The 20,506-nt window shown below is 34.9% G+C and overlaps 4 protein-coding genes across 14 annotated transcripts in view; 1 reads left to right on the top strand and 3 right to left on the bottom strand.

Annotated features, from left to right (window-relative positions):
- The window catches only part of LOC117208626 (papilin), a 164,991-nt gene extending 159,753 nt beyond the window's left edge, over nucleotides 1–5,238 (top strand). For all 11 annotated transcript variants that reach the window (XM_033449874.1, XM_033449873.1, XM_033449884.1 and 8 more), the window contains one exon: nucleotides 193–5,238. In XM_033449874.1, the coding sequence (XP_033305765.1) occupies nucleotides 193–395 (203 nt within the window). In that variant the 3' untranslated portion in view covers nucleotides 396–5,238. The remainder of the gene's footprint in view (nucleotides 1–192) is intronic.
- A 45-nt stretch (nucleotides 5,239–5,283) lies between these two features.
- LOC117208628 (potassium/sodium hyperpolarization-activated cyclic nucleotide-gated channel 3-like) lies at nucleotides 5,284–8,120 on the bottom strand. The gene is made up of 4 exons (XM_033449885.1): nucleotides 7,670–8,120; nucleotides 7,404–7,595; nucleotides 7,103–7,326; nucleotides 5,284–5,752 (listed from the first exon to the last, which is right to left on the bottom strand). Exons 1-4 carry the CDS (start codon nucleotides 7,842–7,844, stop codon nucleotides 5,471–5,473), a joined length of 873 nt encoding a protein of 290 aa, XP_033305776.1. The 5' UTR covers nucleotides 7,845–8,120; the 3' UTR covers nucleotides 5,284–5,470.
- A 91-nt stretch (nucleotides 8,121–8,211) lies between these two features.
- LOC117208625 (potassium/sodium hyperpolarization-activated cyclic nucleotide-gated channel 3-like) lies at nucleotides 8,212–9,638 on the bottom strand. Its single transcript, XM_033449872.1, has 3 exons — nucleotides 9,133–9,638; nucleotides 8,763–9,039; nucleotides 8,212–8,684 (listed from the first exon to the last, which is right to left on the bottom strand). The coding sequence occupies exons 1-3, from the start codon at nucleotides 9,363–9,365 to the stop codon at nucleotides 8,451–8,453; spliced, it is 744 nt and encodes a 247-aa protein (XP_033305763.1). The 5' UTR covers nucleotides 9,366–9,638; the 3' UTR covers nucleotides 8,212–8,450.
- A 1,585-nt stretch (nucleotides 9,639–11,223) lies between these two features.
- On the bottom strand, nucleotides 11,224–19,718 carry LOC117208636 (two pore potassium channel protein sup-9). Its single transcript, XM_033449900.1, has 5 exons — nucleotides 19,312–19,718; nucleotides 18,289–18,444; nucleotides 13,567–13,910; nucleotides 13,163–13,281; nucleotides 11,224–12,712 (listed from the first exon to the last, which is right to left on the bottom strand). The coding sequence occupies exons 1-5, from the start codon at nucleotides 19,436–19,438 to the stop codon at nucleotides 12,454–12,456; spliced, it is 1,005 nt and encodes a 334-aa protein (XP_033305791.1). The 5' UTR covers nucleotides 19,439–19,718; the 3' UTR covers nucleotides 11,224–12,453.
- Nucleotides 19,719–20,506: the final 788 nt, after the last annotated feature.

Here is a 20,506-nt window from a genome sequence, read left to right on the forward strand (position 1 = left end):
AAAACTCTCTTAAAAAATAAAAGCTTATTTCAACAGTAAAAAAAGTTCAACTGTGCAAGAAAGTGCAACTATCTTCAACCAATTCAAAATATACAAATTCTCAACAATTTCAACATTTTGATAAATGACGTTATTATGTCATGAAAGAAACGAAATTGATTAGAGTTCAAGAAATAATTTTTCTGTTCCTAGGAATCTTCATTCACCCTAATTGCCAGGACAACTCGTTCTTCGCGAAGTGTGACCTGATCGTGAAAGCAAGATACTGTACGCACAAATACTATGCGAAGTTCTGCTGCCGATCCTGTACCGAAGCCGGCCAGCTTCCTTCCAGAGGGCCTCACCTGAACACATCGAGAAGGAGGCGAAGGTACATTCTGAAGAATCTCGTCTAAGAAAGTTTCGTTTGCTTCCTGCGAGCCCGATGAACAAAGCAGAGCAATTACGATAAGGTCTCTCTTGCATAGTTCAATTAGTATTGTTAATAAAATTTGACAAGTCACAAGTTTTCAGCACTGATGAATTTTGAGAAGAAAAAAAAAATAAATTTCTCAAATTATGAGACTATTAATTATCCTACTTGGATGGAATATGGAATAGAAAAATTATTAAGAATTCCAGGACATGATGTAGTGAAATTATTAAAAATTCTACGACATAGGATTATAAAATTACTAAAGATTCGACGGCACAGGATAGTAAAATTATTAAAAATTCTAGGATGTAGGATCGTAAAACTTCGAAAGAAAAGTTTACAATCTACAAATTGTAGCTTGTCAAATTCACTATTATCATGCAAAAGAGACGTCTGAAAAAAAGAAGACTCGGCTCTCAAATGTATCGTTACTAAAGAAACGAAGGAGGACGACGACGAGGCCGCGTGGTCATTCGATCCGATTCGAGGACACAAAACTCCTCTGTCTCGAACACGTGCCGCATAAACGTGACGTTAATTCACTGCCAAAGCCTTAGAACGTCTATACATAGATACTTTTAATATATAATTAAGCAACAGCGAGACGGAAGAGCGCGAGAACGAAAGAGTTGCACAACGAGACATAAAATGATTTTATCGTTGCTGTTTCTTTTTTTCCTTTAATTCTGTTTCAACGTCGTCGTTCGTCGTTGTTCGTTTTATGTATGTATATACGATCTGACGCTGGAATCCTAGTCGGTCGAAGCCATATCAAGATAGGAATGATCGCTGTCCTCCGGGGAACGAGAGAAAGCGCATCTCGATCGATTAATCGATCGATAACATTTGCTCTTCTTTTCATTTTACTTTCCGTTTAATTCGCGTTCCAGTCGTTGGCCATCTCAGAATATAATCTGGAATCATGCGATGAAATACAGAAATTGAAAGCCGAAATAGCTAGTGAAGATATAGTCGAGGAAAAATAATTTAGCAATTTATGAGTAAACCTAGGTTCTAAACGATTTTTTTTTTTGAATATCCAACTCTTGCAAAATTATTTTTCTCTAACGTAAACAATTCGACAATTTATCAAATATTCTAAAATTCTCTCTTTGTTTTATCATTTAATGTATTCTAAGTTAAGAAATAAAAGGATTCAAAATTCTAAAAAAACTCCATTACATATCTTAATTCTAGATTTAAAACAAAAATCATACGTTTGCGATAATAACGTATTCTGTTAAATTTTAACAAAAATTTAAGCTCTTGAGGATAGAATAAAAGATATTCGCAAGGTTCCAAGGAAGTCGTCACGATGAATCCATACGACAACGCGATGTATCGATCAATCTGATTCTGTAAGTGAAAGAGCTTCGTAAAATAGACATGTCAGGGGAACAAAGAAAATGTCGCGAAAGAACGAGTTAAGATCGCTATATCTTTTTTTCTTTTTTTAAGGGGATAGATCGCATTAAGCGATCGCATAAAATGAAAAGAAAAGAAGAAATAGGGAATTCGGGGGAGGGGGAACTTGTACCTATTTGTATGAAGCATACAAATATACGCACGTTACGTTGTAAAATATAAATAGTTTATTACGCAGTACACCATTTATATACTCTATGATACTGTTACTACTTATATCCCTTATCGATATTCCAATATATTGCCATAACACAAAACAATCCTCTGTCAATGAACAACATTTTACGATTATCATAGCGACGATTAAGGATGGCGAAGGTGCAACATCGTGACGACAATATGCTGGCTCGTAAAATGAGTAAGAATGGGAAGAATTGGTAAAAAAGGAAAGGAAAATTGACTCTTTGCTAATGTTTTCGTTTCAATTACTTTAAGTTTTGCGCTTTTACGTAGTTTCGTTCTGAAAATTGTATAATAGATTAATAAACATATCGATAAAATTAGAAAGGTTTTGGTGGTTAAAATTTTATTTGCAAAGCTCGTTAAAAAGAAGATCGAACAGTTAAGTCGTTAGAGGTTAATAACAATTTACAAGCATTTATCAGTAATTCAATCACGATACGCACCTTCTTTCACCATATTAACGTGCTACATTTATATATTTGTTCCTGAACATTTTAATCGTAATGTTAACTACACACTGTTACTATGTATAGCGTATCATCTATCGTGAAGCCTCGATGTTTGAGAATAAGAGCATAAGTTTGTCAATTCCGAACTTATCAAAAAGTAGCGTGAAACTCTTATATAAAATTATTTCCTTTTCTTACACGATTTTATATTCTAACAAGTTAGAAACGACATATTTCTTCTTGGTAAAGCTGATACCAATTTTGATATACTGTCTCTTCTTCACAAAAATATAGGAAAAAATGTATTTCTATTACTGATTGACAAAAAAGAAGTTCAGGAAGGTTCAATCAACAAAGGGTTAATTTCAATATAGAGTGGGAGAAGGTTACATATCATTGGAAAATTGTATGCGTAATTCGTTCCAACATCGGTAAAAGATAATTTATGCTTTTAATCTTGAAGTGTCGCAAAAATATCAGTAGCTTGTAGCGTATCAAAATTCTGAAGGAAGGTACCAAAAGCATTTATAATTATATATAAATATTATAGATATATTGTAAGCGTAAGTTTTACTCGATAATGGAAAGAATCCACGGAACTGTAGGAAAAAAAGGATATTCTTCTTTCGTCTGATCGTTTCAGTCACAGTAAATGACAGTGCCTTATTAGAAGCCCTTCGAAAGTGTCGAGGAAGGAGTGCTAAATAGAACTTTACATACAGATTACCGTTAGTGTAAATACAAAAATAGTAGTATACGCGAAGCAGAACGAATTGTCTGAAGATTTTCAATCGCAGAAATTTACTGATAGTCATTAAAAAGAAAAAGATATTAGACGATCGTACCAAAGTGTGAAAAAGCTATTCCTCCAATTTTTTACGTTTCCTTATCGAATAAAATATATATTCGTATATTATTTCCTAATTACGTATCAAACGTATGAAGACCACAAGTGGAAATATGACTCAAGTCACATTTTTTTTAGCAAGTCTTCTATAGAAGAGCAATTTCAAAATTCGATGTTATTGTATATTCGATATTATATTAATGAAGTTAGAGCAACATAATTGTTCGTTTCGTACAAAATATTATAGATTTATCATTTATCACAAGATGCCCTTTTTGAACTATTTCATATTAAAATAGACGTAAAAAATGTATAACAAACATATTAAAATTTTATATTAAAATACGTGTAACAAAATAATGAGAAAATCAACAAAAATGAACTTGTCATGTTTTTCTCATGTGTGGTCTTTATGTACAGTAGGATCTAGATAAAATTTGGAAATTGTGACAATCACAGTATTGCTTTAAAAGAAATGAAGCATGTAAACCTTTATTATCGTTTTCTTCATTTACCCGGAGGAATCGTAGCAAGAAAGGAAAGAAACAAGGAATAATGGAAAGATATTGAGTACTCTTCTCCTCCGTAATCCTTTAGATATGACCAAACTAGACATGACACGATTGTAGTAACGTAGCAACACGACATTATTTAGTAAATGTATAAATAACATAAATTCTCCTAGTTTACATAGATATATCCTACTGATTGCATATCGGTAACAAGCAAAAAATACAAAAAAAAAGAAGACTAAAGAAAATGTAGCGTAGAAAAGAATGTATCGTGTTTATTACAAGAAGTGATAACGCAAGGAAAGAACAAAAGGTACATAACGTCAAGCAAGTTGTTTCGGTAGATTTTCTCTATTCTATAGTAAATAATTTATATTTGTACCGTGTGATTTTAAAGTCTATACAATGGCAACATATTCACTTACACGTTATACACTGGACATGTATATAATTATCCCTGTATTACGTACTGTACTCGTTTAATCAACCTATCTTACAGACCGTTGGACAATTCCTTATGGAAACTTTGTAAAATTCGTAGAAACGATCGTGACCGGTTGATTCGTCGATTTCCAATCAATTTTCCAAATATCAATGCGTTTTCTTTTTGTAACACAAAGGTAGTGTGATAATGATAATTAACATATAGTGATGTTTAGAATGGCTATGATAGTTACAATGATATATTATAATTGTATACGCAAATAATTAAGGATTTAAGATAATATAATAGAACTATTGATTCGTGTAATGAATAATTTCAGTCAGTTATTTAGAACTTGAATTTTGTGAATTTAATCGTTTTGGAAAATATAAGTGAAAATAGGATCTTTCTATACGAGTAATTTTGAAATTCATTTCACTTCTTTTTCTACGTGTTTTACAGTTTTGAGAAACGCATTTCATTTAATTTCTGTAGAATAAAGTTAAACAAAAATATGCAATGGAACGTACCTCGCGTAGAATCAACAGAAGTCTTTTCAAAAAATTTTGTTTTAATATTCTTATATAAACTAAAGAGAGTGAAGAAAACTCTTAACGAGTCAGCTACGATTTACGATTGTTGCTACGAATACACCGACGAAGGATTTAAGCGTAAGTTACATGAGAAAAATACGAGGAAACGAGAAAATTCGCCAAAAAAGAGAAAAATGAAAGACGTGAAAGAAAGATTAGATTAATCATACAAATTCGTGTTTCTAATGTATCATCACACACATCGCGACAGTGCTAAAGATTTTAGTGATTTTAGTACTTGTAAGTTATACCGTAGGTAACGATTAATATAATATAAATATATATAATTATATATATAAAATAAAGGTAGAAATGAAGGAATGCCACTATACAAACATTGTATGGACAATAATAATATATAAGATCCTTAAATATATGATTAAACGATTAGCATGATTATTTTTCTTATCGAGGAACTTTGTTGCTATCAGCGACTTCTTGACGAGGATTATTCTTTCTCGTAATTAATAGGTATGTGAATTTTTCTAACAATATTTTGTTGCATCTAAATCTTTATATCACATTGTTTATTTAATAATTACAAGAATTATTAACATAATTACTATATTAACATTTATTATTATTGAGTATAATATTACGTATTATTCGAACTATTCTCTTTTTAGTAACGTCCTACAGTTTTTCTATCAGCTTGAACAGAACTTCGCTTAAGATGACGTTTATGGTGTTCTTCAATGATCATAGCTCTCTCGATCCTCTCGGTCGCGAGTCTCTCGATCTTCGCGAATAACTCCGTGTGCACGGAGATGCACTTTCGAAAATCTTTGCGATCCAAACGGTACACCTCGCACACTTCAATCGCGATCACGCTTGCGACTCTTCTTTGTTCACCAACTAGAAGCGCTACTTCTCCAAAATGGGCTCCGTCGTCCAGGTGACAGATCTACAAAAAAAAAAGAAAAGAAAAAGGAAAGAAATTAGCTTCGTGAATGATGAAAATAACGAATACTCATTACTGCCTTGAGAAAATTGAATCTTAAGAAACGAAAGTGAGAAAGGAGTTGAAAGAGAATTGTGTCTCACATCGAATACCTTTTTTGCAAAAAAAATCTCTCTATATCGATTTTTGTACTCATTTTATAATTACTGCGAAATTCCTTCAAATAATCAAAAGTAATTACAAAAATATATCAGTAACAAGCATTTTATCCTAATCTCAATTAATATGTGAGAAAACTATAACACGCCTATTAGCTCACAATCAGTGTCTTTATAAAGACATCATATAATTTTAACTATGCTCCATAATATTGATCATTACATTCATTCGTTAATTGCCATACAATTTATTCATCTTATAAAAAGGTAGTCACAGAAATCAACAACAAATTACCGCAATAATCACTTCAGTTGAATGCAAAGTAGCTTGAAAGATAGCAGGAAACATACACTTCAGAATGCTTTTTGTTTTAAGTCGATATCTCAAGTGGTTCCGGAGATACAGCGATTTAAAGCGATGCGTACGAATTTGTGCGAAAAGATAAATGACCGAAATTCCCGGAAACAACGTGACCTAGTTATTGCACGTGCTTACGCGCGTAGTACGGTGCACGTTCCTAATTAGCGCGCATGAGCATGTGTGCAGTAGGTTAGGAAAGCCGCGTGCGACAGAGAGATCCGAGAGTGCGAGAAGGACAGCGATAGCGAAATGCTGCAAGTTATCATTCATTTTAAACTGACGTATTCTAAAGATGAAAAGTCGTAGGACCTTAAATCATAAAGCATTTTAAAGGGAAGGGTTCGATCTTTCTGGTGTGTTAAATTTAAGTAAAATCTGGATCGGGCAAGTACCTTTATGAAAAATGAAATGTAACGTATACAAAATGGAATTTAATGGTACTTGAACAATGAATGGTACAACAAAATTGAAAGAAAATGATTTTGTTTGATATTTTCTTGTTGATATGTGTATAATTACATTTATAGGGTAGGAGAAAATTGTAGGTACGAAGAGGAAGGACATTCATGAACGGAATAAAGTATTTCGGGAGAAATGGAATCTAATGGTATCAGTTCGATAATAAAATTGTAAATAAATGTTTTTTAATATGTTCTTATTAATTTGTGTATAATCATATTAGCATGTATAAACACGTTTAGGGATTAGAGATATAAATAGAGAGGCAAATTAATATATGACACGTTAAATCAATACTGTAATTTAAAAGTTTAAGTTAGATTTAATGGAAATTTTAAATTTTTCTTTGGTTAGAAATGTTAAGGATACACATACCTCTTTGCCAGTGGGTGTTAGTACAGCGACAGTTCCAGCAGATAAAAAGAACATACAATCGCCATAAGCTCCTGCTTTGATGATCACGTCGTTCGGTAGATAAAGCTCGAATTTCAAATTCTTTATGATGGATCGTAAAACGTATTTGGGTAAGTCTTTGAATATTGCTACATTTTGGACTAAACGATGGCTCGATTGAAGCGCAATCTCTTGACGTAATTGTTCTAGATTACAACGATTTATTAATTAATTATAAATCTTAATCAAGAAACGAATGAAATAGTAAATTATATTTGGTTACCTGATAAATTAGATAAGATAGACTTTTCGCGAAAGTAACTATTCCTAAAACGATAATAGTAATAAGCCAGAAGACGAATCTTCATGTGCTTTGGTAATTGTTTTTGACTCGTGTAAGCGCATAACTGATTTATTATTTCTTGAAATTTCGATTCCGATGCTTGTTTTCCTGCTTTTATTTGAATCAGCATCACTAAAATGAGATTCATATACTATTTAGAGATTGAAGATATATGCGTCTACGTGATTCTTTAGAAAATATCTTGCCTGCAATGTAACATTCGAGCACTCTACCAATGAGTATAAGAACAAAGCTCAGTACAATGTGACCGCTTGTTCTTGGCACGAAACCACCGTAACCACTTGCTGCTAATTTCTCCACGACGATAAAGAGTGTATATTGAAACCTGGAAGGTATGCTGCTGCTGTCTAACCCTGTCATCCAACATTCAGGACATTCCTGTATAACGTTTATAAAATTATATTACTATAAATTTTCTATCTACATTTCTGCAATTCTTAGAGGCTATCATTAGTGAAATTTCATCTCACGCGAATTGTGTTTTAATATTATCGTTTTGTAATAATATTTATTTGTTGCAATTTTATTATTTGCAATCACTAGAAACAATTATTTCTCTACTCTTCATATTGAATAAAAGTGAAATATTTAATTCCTCTTGTTTAACTTCATTAATCTTTTTAATTTAAAAAAAGATGCAATGCTATGAACTTTCACTCATGAACATAATATATTATTAAACATTATTTATTAATTAGATTTTGAAATCTAAGAATAGGTACTAGTATATATTTTTCATCCCTTACTTCTGGTAAAGAGTTACTGAAGTGCAAAACTAACACTGGTATCAAGTAATACAGACACGAAGACCAGTACATTATGTAAAATCCCAGCATGAAGGTGGAAAATAGTTCGTAATAAAAGTGCATCACTTCGAAATGCTAAAATGCCGAATAAAGATATCCGTAACAATGATGTACGCGCGCAGTTAAAATTATTTATAAATTTTTAAAATTTCCTTTAAATTTAAAAAAGGGAGATTACGCTAAAAAGCTCGGAGATTCGCATATTAACGTAGCCATAACGCGACAGCTTCAAACAAGGTAAGAGATTGAGTAGAGAAACTAAATGATTAGATTCTCTTCCAGGAAGACTTCGCCATGGCAAAGTTATGTGATCCCATGGCAATGAAGAAAGGATATCCATTATAAGAAAGGTTTTTAAATAGTTCCTATGAGAATAAATCATGTTATTTGTACTCTTAAATCAATCAACTTTCATACTAGATATTTCTTAATATCACATGATATTTAAATCAATTAAAATTTAAATGAATACAAAATATTCTATATGCAAATTCTGCATTCTAAAAAGATATATATAAAGAAAGTACATGAATATCTTGAAGGGAGCCAATTCCACCTGCATGAGTTTCTTGTCGTAATATCCAGTGAAGCAATTGCATACTATATCCATCCAGCAGAAAGCGTAGATTAAAAAATTGAATTTATCCATTCGAATTCTATCGTGACCCATAACAATAAAACTGACGGAAAATGGGATCGTCAGAAAGCCAACCATATATACCACTGTCATTACCAAGTCCCATAGAAACCTAAAAAATTTCTTTAGTGCAAGCTGTATCTGTTTAACCGTTTTTTAAAAATATTTTTTATTTTTTCGTTTATAACCTTAATTTCATAGGTACCTCCAACTACTGCAAGGATGAATAATCCACCAATGTATCAAAGCATGCCTTCTTCTCTCGGCACACACGTGCGCCATACTGTCGAAAAATATTTTCGCCCTCGGTGTTTTCCCATTGATTTGGAACATGTTTATCCATATATTTTTACACGTGATGTCCTCATCTGAACCGAACATGTAGTATTTGTCACTATTTTTTAAGGCACAGATATGGGGCTTCACGCCGGAATCCATGCTTTTCTCTTGCTACAAATTGTCTAATTAGTTGTAATATAGCAATTTGAAACTTGAAACTTAAAATGTGATATTTGAAATCTGGAATTGTAACATTAAATCTTGAACTTCTAGTCGGAAGTTTTGAACGCTAAATTTGGAACTTCGCCCTTGAATCTTGAGCTTTTAACCCCAAACTTTAAACTTCGAACTCTGAAGTATGAACTGTAAACTTTAAACTTTAATTTTGATTATTTTCACACAGTTCGAGTACACCGCGAATATAATTTAGCGTAAAATAATTTCCATATTGACTTATTTCTATCATAACCCAGCTTTTCCTCGATTGTGGATCAAAATTCATAACCTGAAGGGTTTTCACGATTTTCAAATCCCGATCCGAAGTTTGCAAATTTTGAATCGATGTAAGTGAAAACAGGCAGGGAAGAAATGAACGTGAGAAAGAAAATAATGAACTGTCGTTTATTAAAAAACTCTCGACGATAAAAAATATACCCAATCATATACCGTCTTAGAATACGACGAGCGCCTATGAACTAAGGTACATGTATACAAATGAGTGCACATTATCGTTTACTCTGTGCAGCGATGTTCCTATGAGGATCGATCGTGGTTTTGTCGCTATTTTTATTAAACGATACGTAACTGCTTTTGTGCGTGTGTTGATCACTCAGATCAATCATCGATAATTGACGAAAACAGAACGCGTCGTTGGGAAGAAAAGAAGCATTGATATGGTATGGTACCGGCAACTGTAAGTTCGAATGTAAGAAACAATAAAACATAAAATATTTTGGAATTCGTTTTAACCCTCCAGTCAGTTTGCTTGCTATGTTTAATGCACTTTCATTTTTGAGCATCATTTTTTCTGGCAAATATTTTTATACGTATGTGAGTTACTCTGAAGCCAGAATAATCAAATTCATCGAAATAAGTTTTATTTGGTTTCTGGCTTACTTTAGTTTGAAACGAAAAATATGCTATTTTCAAATTTATTGTATATATATTAATTATATTGTATATATATTTAATTATTATAATTATGATTATTAAAAGTAAACTGTTGTCCTTTTATCCATGTTTCTATTCTTTGTGCATGCTGTGAAAATTTTGATAAATTTATGACCCTATATTCTGAAACTAAATATTTACGAAGTAGCGTTGAATAATCTAGCTTCACTTGTAAAATGTTAGAACATGCTTCAATGAAATATTTGTAATATTTAAAATGAAAAATTTTTTGTCTTATGTTTTATATCTCTAGATACTTAAACCATCTAAACAGATATCTAGATTATCGAAATATTCAAATCTTCGAAAATCTAAATTTTTCCTGTTGGCCATAGAGACTGATCGAAATTAATGTTTAAAAATTCCCTCTAAAATCTCAGTATCTTTAGTAATATCTTAAACATCTAAAATACAAGATACTTAGGAACCACCCTGCAGTTACTTGAAATATTCACAATATATCATTTTTTAGTCTTCAAAAATTTCGTTTCACGTTTAAACTAAACTAAACATGAATGCTTTTAATCAACAACAAATAAGCGACTATTTATCGTATACTTTTACAAAATTCACGATCGCTTACACAAATACTACATAATTACAAAATTAAACAGACAAACGTAGATACTATAATAAATGAATTATAAAAATACTAAAATTACATGAATATTTTACAATTCTTAACTTTTTAACTTTTGGAGGGTTAAAACAGGCGCCTAGAGAAATTTGTGTTAAAAAGATAACAACTAGTCAGTTAATTCAACTATCAGTCTTCCCGGTTATTCCTGTTTGTCGGTTGATATATTCTCTAATCTTAGGTTTAAAAAATACGACGCTGAGATATATGTATGTTTCTTTCGCATCGCAAGTACGATAAAATTGTTATTCAAGTTCAAGTTACAATTCTCGAAAATTGTACAATCACAATTTTCGTAGCTACAAAATTAAGCTACTTCCTAGGATCGACTTTTTCTTTTCGTCGATTGACGATTTACGTGAAATTTTCACATTTTCCAGCTTTTACGTTTATTAGTACAAACATCGAGTCGTATATATGTATTTAACAATCATGCTAACGAGGCCTGGATATTGTTCTGTTTACGTTTTATATATTCAGTATACATACAAATAACCGAGATCGAAACGGCGATCTCTACTTCTTCAACTTTCATCAAACAAATTATTTTCTCTTTTACGAGGATCGTTTTGTCCGTATAACATTTTTGAAGGATATCAAAATCTAGGCAAATACTTCTGTCATAATTTATGTAAATCATATACGTACACTTTGAGAACAGATTTTTGTAAAATGTAAAAGATTTTATTAACATGCAACATAGGTAGTGAAAATCATAAAAAATTTTAATTTGAAAATTTATTCGAAGAAACCCAACTTATCTTCGGAACAAAGCAATCCTCTAAGCAACAATTTCTAATACCAATGCAACCTTCATGACTAATCTACAATCTTCAATAATTTCAATAATCGTTCAATACATATGACACAGCATAAACACCGAATACGAATTCGAATTCTTAAATTTTCTAGAGAATTTGAAACTCTCTCGGAATTCACCGGGAGAAAATGGTCCGTGGTACGATATGAAACGTACGAAACCGTTACAAACCGTTACAAACCGTTACAAAATCGTCTACAAACGATCAAACATTCTCTGAACGTCCTTCTTCTTACGACTATTCGTAATGTTACAACATGAGCCAAGTACAATTCAATAGTTCAATTCTAAAGTCACCTCCACAGAACAAACTCCACTGGCTGTCTTCAAAATACGTCTTCAAAAATCGATAACGAGTCCTTGAACGTTATAACGTTATAAGGTAGATCTTATAAGAACACAATTTCGAACATCGGTCCAATTTGAATCAACTTGAAAATCTCCATTGTGAACTATACCAATGAAATTATTTCCAATGTCATTGTTTCCTTCACGGATTTTTAAATCCATTTGGTTATATTAATTTTCGAGTCGATCTTTTACACGTCGATACCAAGTAGTTCTCTGCTGTCAGCTCTCGATAATCGACGACGTAAACTGCGACGACGGAACTCCTTCCATCAGACGGATGCACGTTTCACGCGAAGGCTCGAGATTGAAGGAGGCCTGTAGCCTTGGTAACCTTGGTCCAGAAGCTCAGAATTCGGTGGTCCTAGACACGTGCACGAGCACACGCTCACGCAGTCATCCGTGTCGTGAACTATGGGCACGTGGCCAGCTAATAATTTTCCATTTACAGCGACCACCTCACCGTCTAGTGTTAACACGTGATGAGAAGCTGGTTGAAGCTCTTCGTCGCGGCGAGCGTCACCCGTGTTCCTATTTAACAATTAAGAAAGATTAGAAATTTCAGAATTTTTCAGGGCTTCAAAATTCAAGATTCAAAATTTCAAGTCATACGACTTGAGAACATACAATCGGTAGCAATACTTTGATATTTCTTTGATATCTAGGGATAGAACTCTCTTATTAAGTGTAATGTTATAAATATAACTGGAGAATTCTTTTCAATCTTTGGAAGTTTTTAATAAAAAAAATTTGGCTGTGAATAATTGAAATTTTGTTAAAAGAAACCCTCTTTACTTTTTGATCATTGAAGAAGTGAAATAAGTGGAAATGTGCTCAAAGATATCACATAAATTTTTGAAGAGTAATATCTTGGACGTGACCTACATTTACTGCGTGGCCTGAGAAGACAGAATGGCGATAAGTAAAAGGGGACAAGTGAGATATATGTGCACGCTTTGGGGTGAGGGAATATGTACTTACATCGTCATAAAGCGGAGGACGAGTAAGTTTATGCTGGCAGCGACGACGGCCAGGCCGAATAGTATAAAGACTAAGCTTAAGGCCACGTATCCAGGTTTATTGGAAAGTGCGTGATCATTCTGCAACGTTTTCATCACAAACAAATATTACAAAAGTCTTTTGCTAAATTTAAATATTAAGATAAAGCGAATTGAAGGAGAAATACTCTCCTATCAACAAAAATGAATTGAGAAACTAATAATAACGAAGCAATAAAATTCAAGCAACAAAAAAGTTCTTGCTAAAAATTAACAAATTCTAACTTCTTATGAAACTTCGATAAAATATCAGGGTTATTAATACGAATTGACAAAGGTTTGATAAGATTTCGATGAAATATTGAATTTATTGTTAGACGAATTTACCTGTAAGGCGACGTAATCACCAAAACCGATGGTAGTCAGCGTGACAAAACAGTAGTAGAAGCTGTCGAAGTAGCTCCATCCCTCGTAACGCGAGAACACAGCAGCTCCAGTCGTGATAATTATGCTCGAAAGTAAACCAGTCGCGAGCATTAGATTAATCTCAGTTGCTTCTGTTTTCTGGCATCTTAAATACGTCTTTGCTCGTTTGATGACTACAGAGGCGAACTTGTTCAGACGTTCACCGATACTCTGGAACATTATCAGACCGAGAGGAATGCCTACCATGGCGTATGCCATGCAGAATGCTTTTCCTCCTATGGTAACTGGCGTTGAGTGTCCGTACCCTTGAAATTTTATAGAATAAATTAAAATAAAATCTTATGATGATTAAGAATATAAATATGTCGGAGATGAAAGGACATCGAAGCCTCCCCTTTGGAACTTCGGGATAACCCCCCCCCAACACTGTAATCTAGAGTCCACTATAGCTGTAATTAAATAATCGTAGTTATTCAATTCGATTGTAATTGTTCGAGATTAGTGACAGTGAGCTTTGGCTCGAGGCGACAGTCTGTCGCCCAACGTAGCCGCGGTCAAGGGATGAACGCTTTGTCTAACAAAGGCATGGAGTAATTCTATAAGTCTCTTTAAAAAAAGGAAATAGCTGCAACGGGCAATGAGGCGCGGTGTCCCTTCTTATGGCATTTAAAGCACGATGCTTTTGGCCATGCGGCCGGTCGGCTTTCCTCCGGGCGTCGGGAGTCCTTCCTCGGTTCCAACTTCATCCTTGTCACGTAAACTTAGGGGTGGGTTGATGAAAATAAAATAGCTGAGTCGTAACACAACTATCGTCTTTAGTTCACAGCACAGGTTTACACAGATCGGAGAGATGTTCACTGTTCGGTAGTTTTGTCTATTTCTCCTCAGGTGTTCTCGTCTCATTACGGAGGAAAGCTCGGTGTGGGTGCGCCCTTTTTAATTAACAACGCGGATTCGCTGTTCGCACCTTCCGTTAGGAAAAGTGAGGATAACGATCCACGATGCCAATTGGTTATGTTAATAAATGAAGATAGGAGGAGAAAGCCTCCTACCAACGCGGCTAGTAGGTAATATTGTTTATGGCAAAAACCAGCTTTTTCGTTAGTCGAGTATTGGGTTTTTCCCATTAAGTAACTACCTGCTTTCCCCGTAATTAGTAAAGACGTGTAACAACCTAAGGGCTGTTTCAAGGACCATCCATAAACAGATAACAGAAATAAACTTAAAAAGTTTAGGTTTATGGTGGGTTCCTGGGGTAATTGAGGGTACGCGGTGAAAACCTGCACACATCCTGCCTCTAATATGAATTGATGTTACATCCTCTTGCGGCACTCAGATATCGTATGTCCGTAACTATTGCAGTGGCGGCACTTGTTCCGGGGGGCGGATGACCTGCTTCGTTTATTTCCGGAGCCCGATGATGGCCTCCGTGACGTAGACGTCCGCCTCTCCTCGTAGAGGAAAGGCTGCATCTCTCTTCGAAATTGTTTCACCGACTTAATATCACGCGTGAGTGCTAGTCGTTCAAAGCGTCGATCGCGCGAGCCCATTAGATAGAGAACGGTGGCGGTGACTACTTCCTCCATTGTTGAATTTCGTCACTTCGAATACAGGAGGGAAACAAGACGGTTTCCGTATGCCCCTGATGTTTCGTTCTCCCGCTGTAGTTCCTTGGATACTTTGATTAGCGACGAGGCTGCTGTTTCTTGGCCAGCGAAGTGCGCGATGAATTGTTCCTTAAAAGCTGGTCATGTGACCTCTTCGCTATCCATTATTTGCATAAGCCAATACGCTGCCGGGCCTTCTAGGGCACGGTTCAAAGCAGAATATAGCGCGCTGTTTTTCAGAGGGTTGTCTTTCATAAGCAGACTAACGACTGAGCACCAGGCGGCTGGATCTGCGTCCGCGGCTTCGGGGTTAAAACGCGGTAACGATATCCTTGTTACCCTGTGTCCCTTGTTCTTCTTTGTTAGCGACCGGATTAGTTCACGCACGATGCTCTTATGATCCCGCATCGACAACATATGTTCGGATCCCACTTCTGATGTCGAGTCACGATCCGAGTCCGGGCTCGAGTCGCTATCACGGTGAGGGCTTGGGATAGGTAATGATTCTTCACTGAAGCTATCCATCTTCTTACACCACGGAAGTGACTTTTATTGACACAAACAAAGAGGTTACAAAGTTGACGCAAACTCGCGGCGGTCACACACTCGCGACACTAGTGACAATGGTCTTAGGTTCGCTAACGAATACGCGGTCAATGGAATGGTAGGTGTACGTACACTTAGAGTACGTACTCTAAGTCGGATTCTTTGGTGATACTCACTGACCGTAAGGTGTTAACCTTTTCGTCGATGAGGTCGCAAGCGAGAGAGTGAGTTTCCGTCCCGATGATGCCACAGAGGAAAACTATGATGGGGTGTGTCTAAGGACACGAGACCATCCGATTCGTCTTCGTTCAGAGAGAAAGGGAAATTGGCGTTGCTGCTAATTGGTCAATCTCCATATCGGTGGTTAGAAAAAGATGCTAGCCGCCCTCGAGGGAAAGTTGCTAGTGGGAGACGCCGTTCGTTGAAAAAGATAGGTCCCCCCTATTTTCCCGTAGTTGGGACAAAGACTGTTTGTCTGTTTGAAGAACTTTAGTCAACTAAATCTTAAGATTTATAACGGGCCCTCAGGCTAGCTGAACATGTACTGCGGAGACGCATCGACATCTGGCAATCATCTTACTCGAAGAATAGGGTCTGCGTGTGGCGAGCCACGGGACAGAAACCGTTGGGATGTTTATTGTCGCGTGCCGCCACAAATATTTCTTTTAAGGAGGGGGGGGGGGGTGTAAGGTTTTAAAATTTTCTTCTTGCATTTTTTTTTATTTTTTAATTGAATGCATAACATCTTAAGAATATTGTGTCAAAATTTCAAGTTGATTGGAGCAAAATTGACGAAGTTAGGAGTATTTTTATACATGTCGGATGATATTACCTACCCGACCCGAGCGTGCTATTGTTACTTCGCAGATGTTTTTTTCTCTATATAATACCTAATCTTACCCCCAGATCTATTTATAGTACTTAACGACTTAAGTACAAACGAGGTAAATCGATAAAATTCACTTATGAACGTTTTATACCAGATTTTTTAGTGTTCGAAACTTTAAAGCGTTTTCCCCACAACTCACGTTTTCAAAGTCGGTGCCCCCAATTACTTCAGAACTACTGCACGGATCCTTTTGAAATTTTAAAAACTATTTCTGTATATAATTTGCGAGGTAACACTGTAGAGTTTTTTCAAATTTGTTAATTATTTTTATTTTAAAATAACAAATTAGCCGCAAATTTTCGCACAAAATCGCGTTTTTCCCTTCAAAGTGTTCCAAAAAAGTGAGAAATTGAAATTTTGAAAAAATCTTCGCAGCGTTACCTGGGGAAAACTGTTACTTAACGAACGAACTTTAACTTTTTGATTTCTGATGATACACCACCAAGTTCTGAGGGGCACCGCAATTATACTGTTTTCCGAGACACGTCCGAATAATTGCTGCCATTGCCGTATTTTTTAATATTTCTCCGTGAAAATTTTATACAATATTCTTCGAATGTCATACTTTAATGTACTATTGGTTTTAAAAAAGAAATTTTCCGAACCCTCAATTACCCCAGGGACCCACCATAAACCTAAATTTTTTAAGTTTATTATTTCTATTATCTGTTTATGGATGGTCCTTGAAATAGCCCTTAGGTTGTTACACGTCCTTACTAATTACGGGGAAAGCAGGTAGTTACTTAATGGGAAAAACCCAATACTCGACTAACGAAAAAGCTGGTTTTTGCCATAAACAATATTACCTACTAGCCGCGTTGGTAGGAGGCTTTCTCCTCCTATCTTCATTTATTAACATGACCCATAACCAATTGGCATCGTGAATCGTTACCCTCACTTTTCCTAACGGAAGGTGTGGACAGCGAATCCGCGTTGTTAATTAAAAAGGGCGCACCCACACCGAGCTTTCCTCCGTAATGAGACGAGAACACCTGAGGAGAAATAGACAAAACTACCGAACAGTGAACATCTCTCCGATCTGTGTAAACCTGTGCTGTGAACTAAAGACGATAGTTGTGTTACGACTCAGCTATTTTTTTATTTTCGTCAACTAACTCCTAAGTTTACGTGACAACCGCGGCTACGTTGGGCGACAGACTGCCGCCTCGAGCCAAAGCTCACTGTCACTAATCTCGAATAATTACAATCGGATTGAATAACTACGATTGTTTAATTACAGCTATAGTGGACTCTAGATTACAGTGTTAGGGGGGGGGGGGTTATCCCGAAGTTCCAAAGGGGAGGCTTCGATGTCCTTTCATCTTCGACAAATATAAAAACTCTTAATATGAAAGTTTCTGATATAAATAATGCAGAATATGTCAAATTAATTTATCTAGAGTAATACAAATATAGAATAATAATAAATATAGAATAGAATAATGCTCTATCAACTAAAAACTTAGGATTATTATGTGTCATATAGAATATAGGAATTTATTATGTATTTTATAAATACATACACATTAAAGATTCCAAGGTTGTAACTTGATATCGATTATCTACGATACATATTTAACTTCTATTGCACAAAATAAACATTCTAAACACGTAGCAAACACGCTTGAGGGTATCACTCACCTATCATAGCAAGCACAAGAGTCGCGAAATAAAAGGCACCAGCGAATTTCCATTGAGGGCCTGCTTTGTGTGGCTTATTTTCTATTATAACAATTTCCAACATTATGTAATCTTCCTGCGTGATGTTGTACTTCTTGATCATGTTTCGACGAACCTCTAAAATCATTAACATAACCACAATTTTCGATAGTATTATTATTATTATTAATGTATATATTCTACTATTCTTGACTACATATTTTTCTGTTAATTGAGAATTAAAATTTGCAGGTATGAGAATAGCTACCCCAAATTTACCCTTCCTTGCTATTTTTCATCCCTAACTCTTAACATTATATTTAATCACATACTTAAATATTCACAAGCGGAAAATGCTACTAATTATTATATAAATATTCATCTATGAAAATATCAGCGCTGAATATTATACTGTGCATCCTATCTCTCTATTTTCAACCCTCAACGTTATACGTTTACCTTAATCCCACGCTTAAACATCGACACGTGAAAATATCAACCCCGACGCAGCTGATATGTGCGTGTGTATTTATACTACCCCTCTATATATACTACCGGCCTTATCGCTCGCCATCAGTGTTCTATATATTGTTCATTTGCCTATTCATTTCCTACCAATCTCTTACTCTAAGCATTTCTCACATTCACATACGTGAACAGCGAAACAAAACTCGTCCAATAGAAACTTTTAATTTTATATATTCTACCTCTTTCTCCATACTTTCACTATCAATTCACATCACGAACGATCCATATATAACACACATTCTGTCTTTCACAGATATATCTACCAATCGCGTACTCAAATATTTACACGTGAAAATAAGCAAAGTTTATCCAATAGAATTTTCAAATTCTATATATTCTGCCTCCATCCTTCCTCTATATACATTTTCACCCTTAACTTTCATCATCAACTTTCCATATAGCATTTATTTTCATATCAATGTTCTACCAACAACAAATTCGCATATTTACACTTGAAGACAACGAGACAAGTCTCACCCGATAAAAACTCCCAGCGCTTCCTCTCCGTGTTCGACTCCAACGCATCGAAAACCGCCGCGCCAATCAGCAAATAAGTAAACGTACACACTACCAACGACAAAGTCCTCACATTCTGCCTCTTCATCTTCACAGTCTGTCAAGAAGAACCGCGAAATCCGGCACACCTCCCAACGATTTGTCGTCACGTTTCTTTCTACACGTTCGATTGCACGAACACAGATCGCGCGTCGTTCATGCTTTTTGCAGGTTCAGGAGAATAAGTAACAACATATTCTTTTTTTATACATGCAACGCTATCGATCCTTCGACGACATGTCACGGACTGAAAGATTCGAAGAGGAAAACGTCGGGACGCGTACACGATACACGAAGGCCAGCACGACTTGGACGATGCTCGGCACACGATTAAGGGAAGTATTGATCAAATCTATGAGCGACGGTAAGCTCCATGGAAACGTAACCAGTGCTGCTACAACAAGTTTGGCTATCGGTAAGAGCGGTGTTGCAGTAGAACGAATCGATCAGAAGTCAGGCAAAGAGGTTTGGTGTGGAGATTGATAAAGCAGAGTTGATATCAGAACAGAGGAGGTACAGAATAAACATGATACGCAATACTTTTTCGTGTCTGGCGAGTTAGGCGTCATCTGGAACTCTTATTTTTCGTATCATATGTAACATTACCGATTAAGTATAGTTGTAGTTTATATCAAAATTAAATTTTTCGATTGTGTGTAAGTTTCCTGTTAAAAGTCAATTACTTATGAGGTTGCATTACAAATTATCAGTTAAACTATGTTTTAGAAATGTTTTATGAAAAGAAATTGAAAGGGCTGAACTTTACTATAGTAATTTTAGTCTAATATTGAGTGAGTGAAACATATTCCTGCTTAAATTCTATTTTTTTAATTGTATTTCTAAAAGCATTTTTCTTATACATCCGTAATCTAATGATAACGCAGATTTTCCAAATCTTTAGAAAGAAATCACTTAAAAATTCCTTATTAATATCCATATTTAATCCGTATATAATCAAATACAGCTTGTTCGTATTAATTAATAATGCTAATATCTTACAGATAATCATTACAAAAACTTACTAAAAAGTTACTTTAATGAAAACTAAAAATTATTAATTAAAAGATACTGTTTATTGATAAAGATTTAATTTTTCAATAGTATGAGTCGGTCACTG

Source organism: Bombus bifarius, unplaced genomic scaffold, assembly GCF_011952205.1.
Source record: "Bombus bifarius isolate JDL3187 unplaced genomic scaffold, Bbif_JDL3187 scf7180000008148, whole genome shotgun sequence".
Lineage (NCBI taxonomy): Eukaryota > Metazoa > Arthropoda > Insecta > Hymenoptera > Apidae > Bombus > Bombus bifarius.

Coding starts and splice junctions, on each gene's coding strand:
- LOC117208636 (XM_033449900.1), bottom strand. CDS start 19,438: ATGAAGAGGCAGAATGTGAGGACTTTGTCGTTGGTAGTGTGTACGTTT. Junction 13,282..13,566: donor GTGATTACGTCGCCTTACAG/GTAAATTCGTCT, acceptor AAAACGTTGCAG/AATGATCACGCACTTTCCAA. Junction 12,713..13,162: donor GTCCTCCGCTTTATGACGAT/GTAAGTACATAT, acceptor ATTGTTAAATAG/GAACACGGGTGACGCTCGCC.
- LOC117208625 (XM_033449872.1), bottom strand. CDS start 9,365: ATGGATTCCGGCGTGAAGCCCCATATCTGTGCCTTAAAAAATAGTGAC. Junction 9,040..9,132: donor CATCCTTGCAGTAGTTGGAG/GTACCTATGAAA, acceptor GAAATTTTTTAG/GTTTCTATGGGACTTGGTAA. Junction 8,685..8,762: donor ATTTGCATATAGAATATTTT/GTATTCATTTAA, acceptor GATTGATTTAAG/AGTACAAATAACATGATTTA.
- LOC117208628 (XM_033449885.1), bottom strand. CDS start 7,844: ATGACAGGGTTAGACAGCAGCAGCATACCTTCCAGGTTTCAATATACA. Junction 7,596..7,669: donor GCTCGAATGTTACATTGCAG/GCAAGATATTTT, acceptor ATCTCATTTTAG/TGATGCTGATTCAAATAAAA. Junction 7,327..7,403: donor TATCTTATCTAATTTATCAG/GTAACCAAATAT, acceptor GTTGTAATCTAG/AACAATTACGTCAAGAGATT.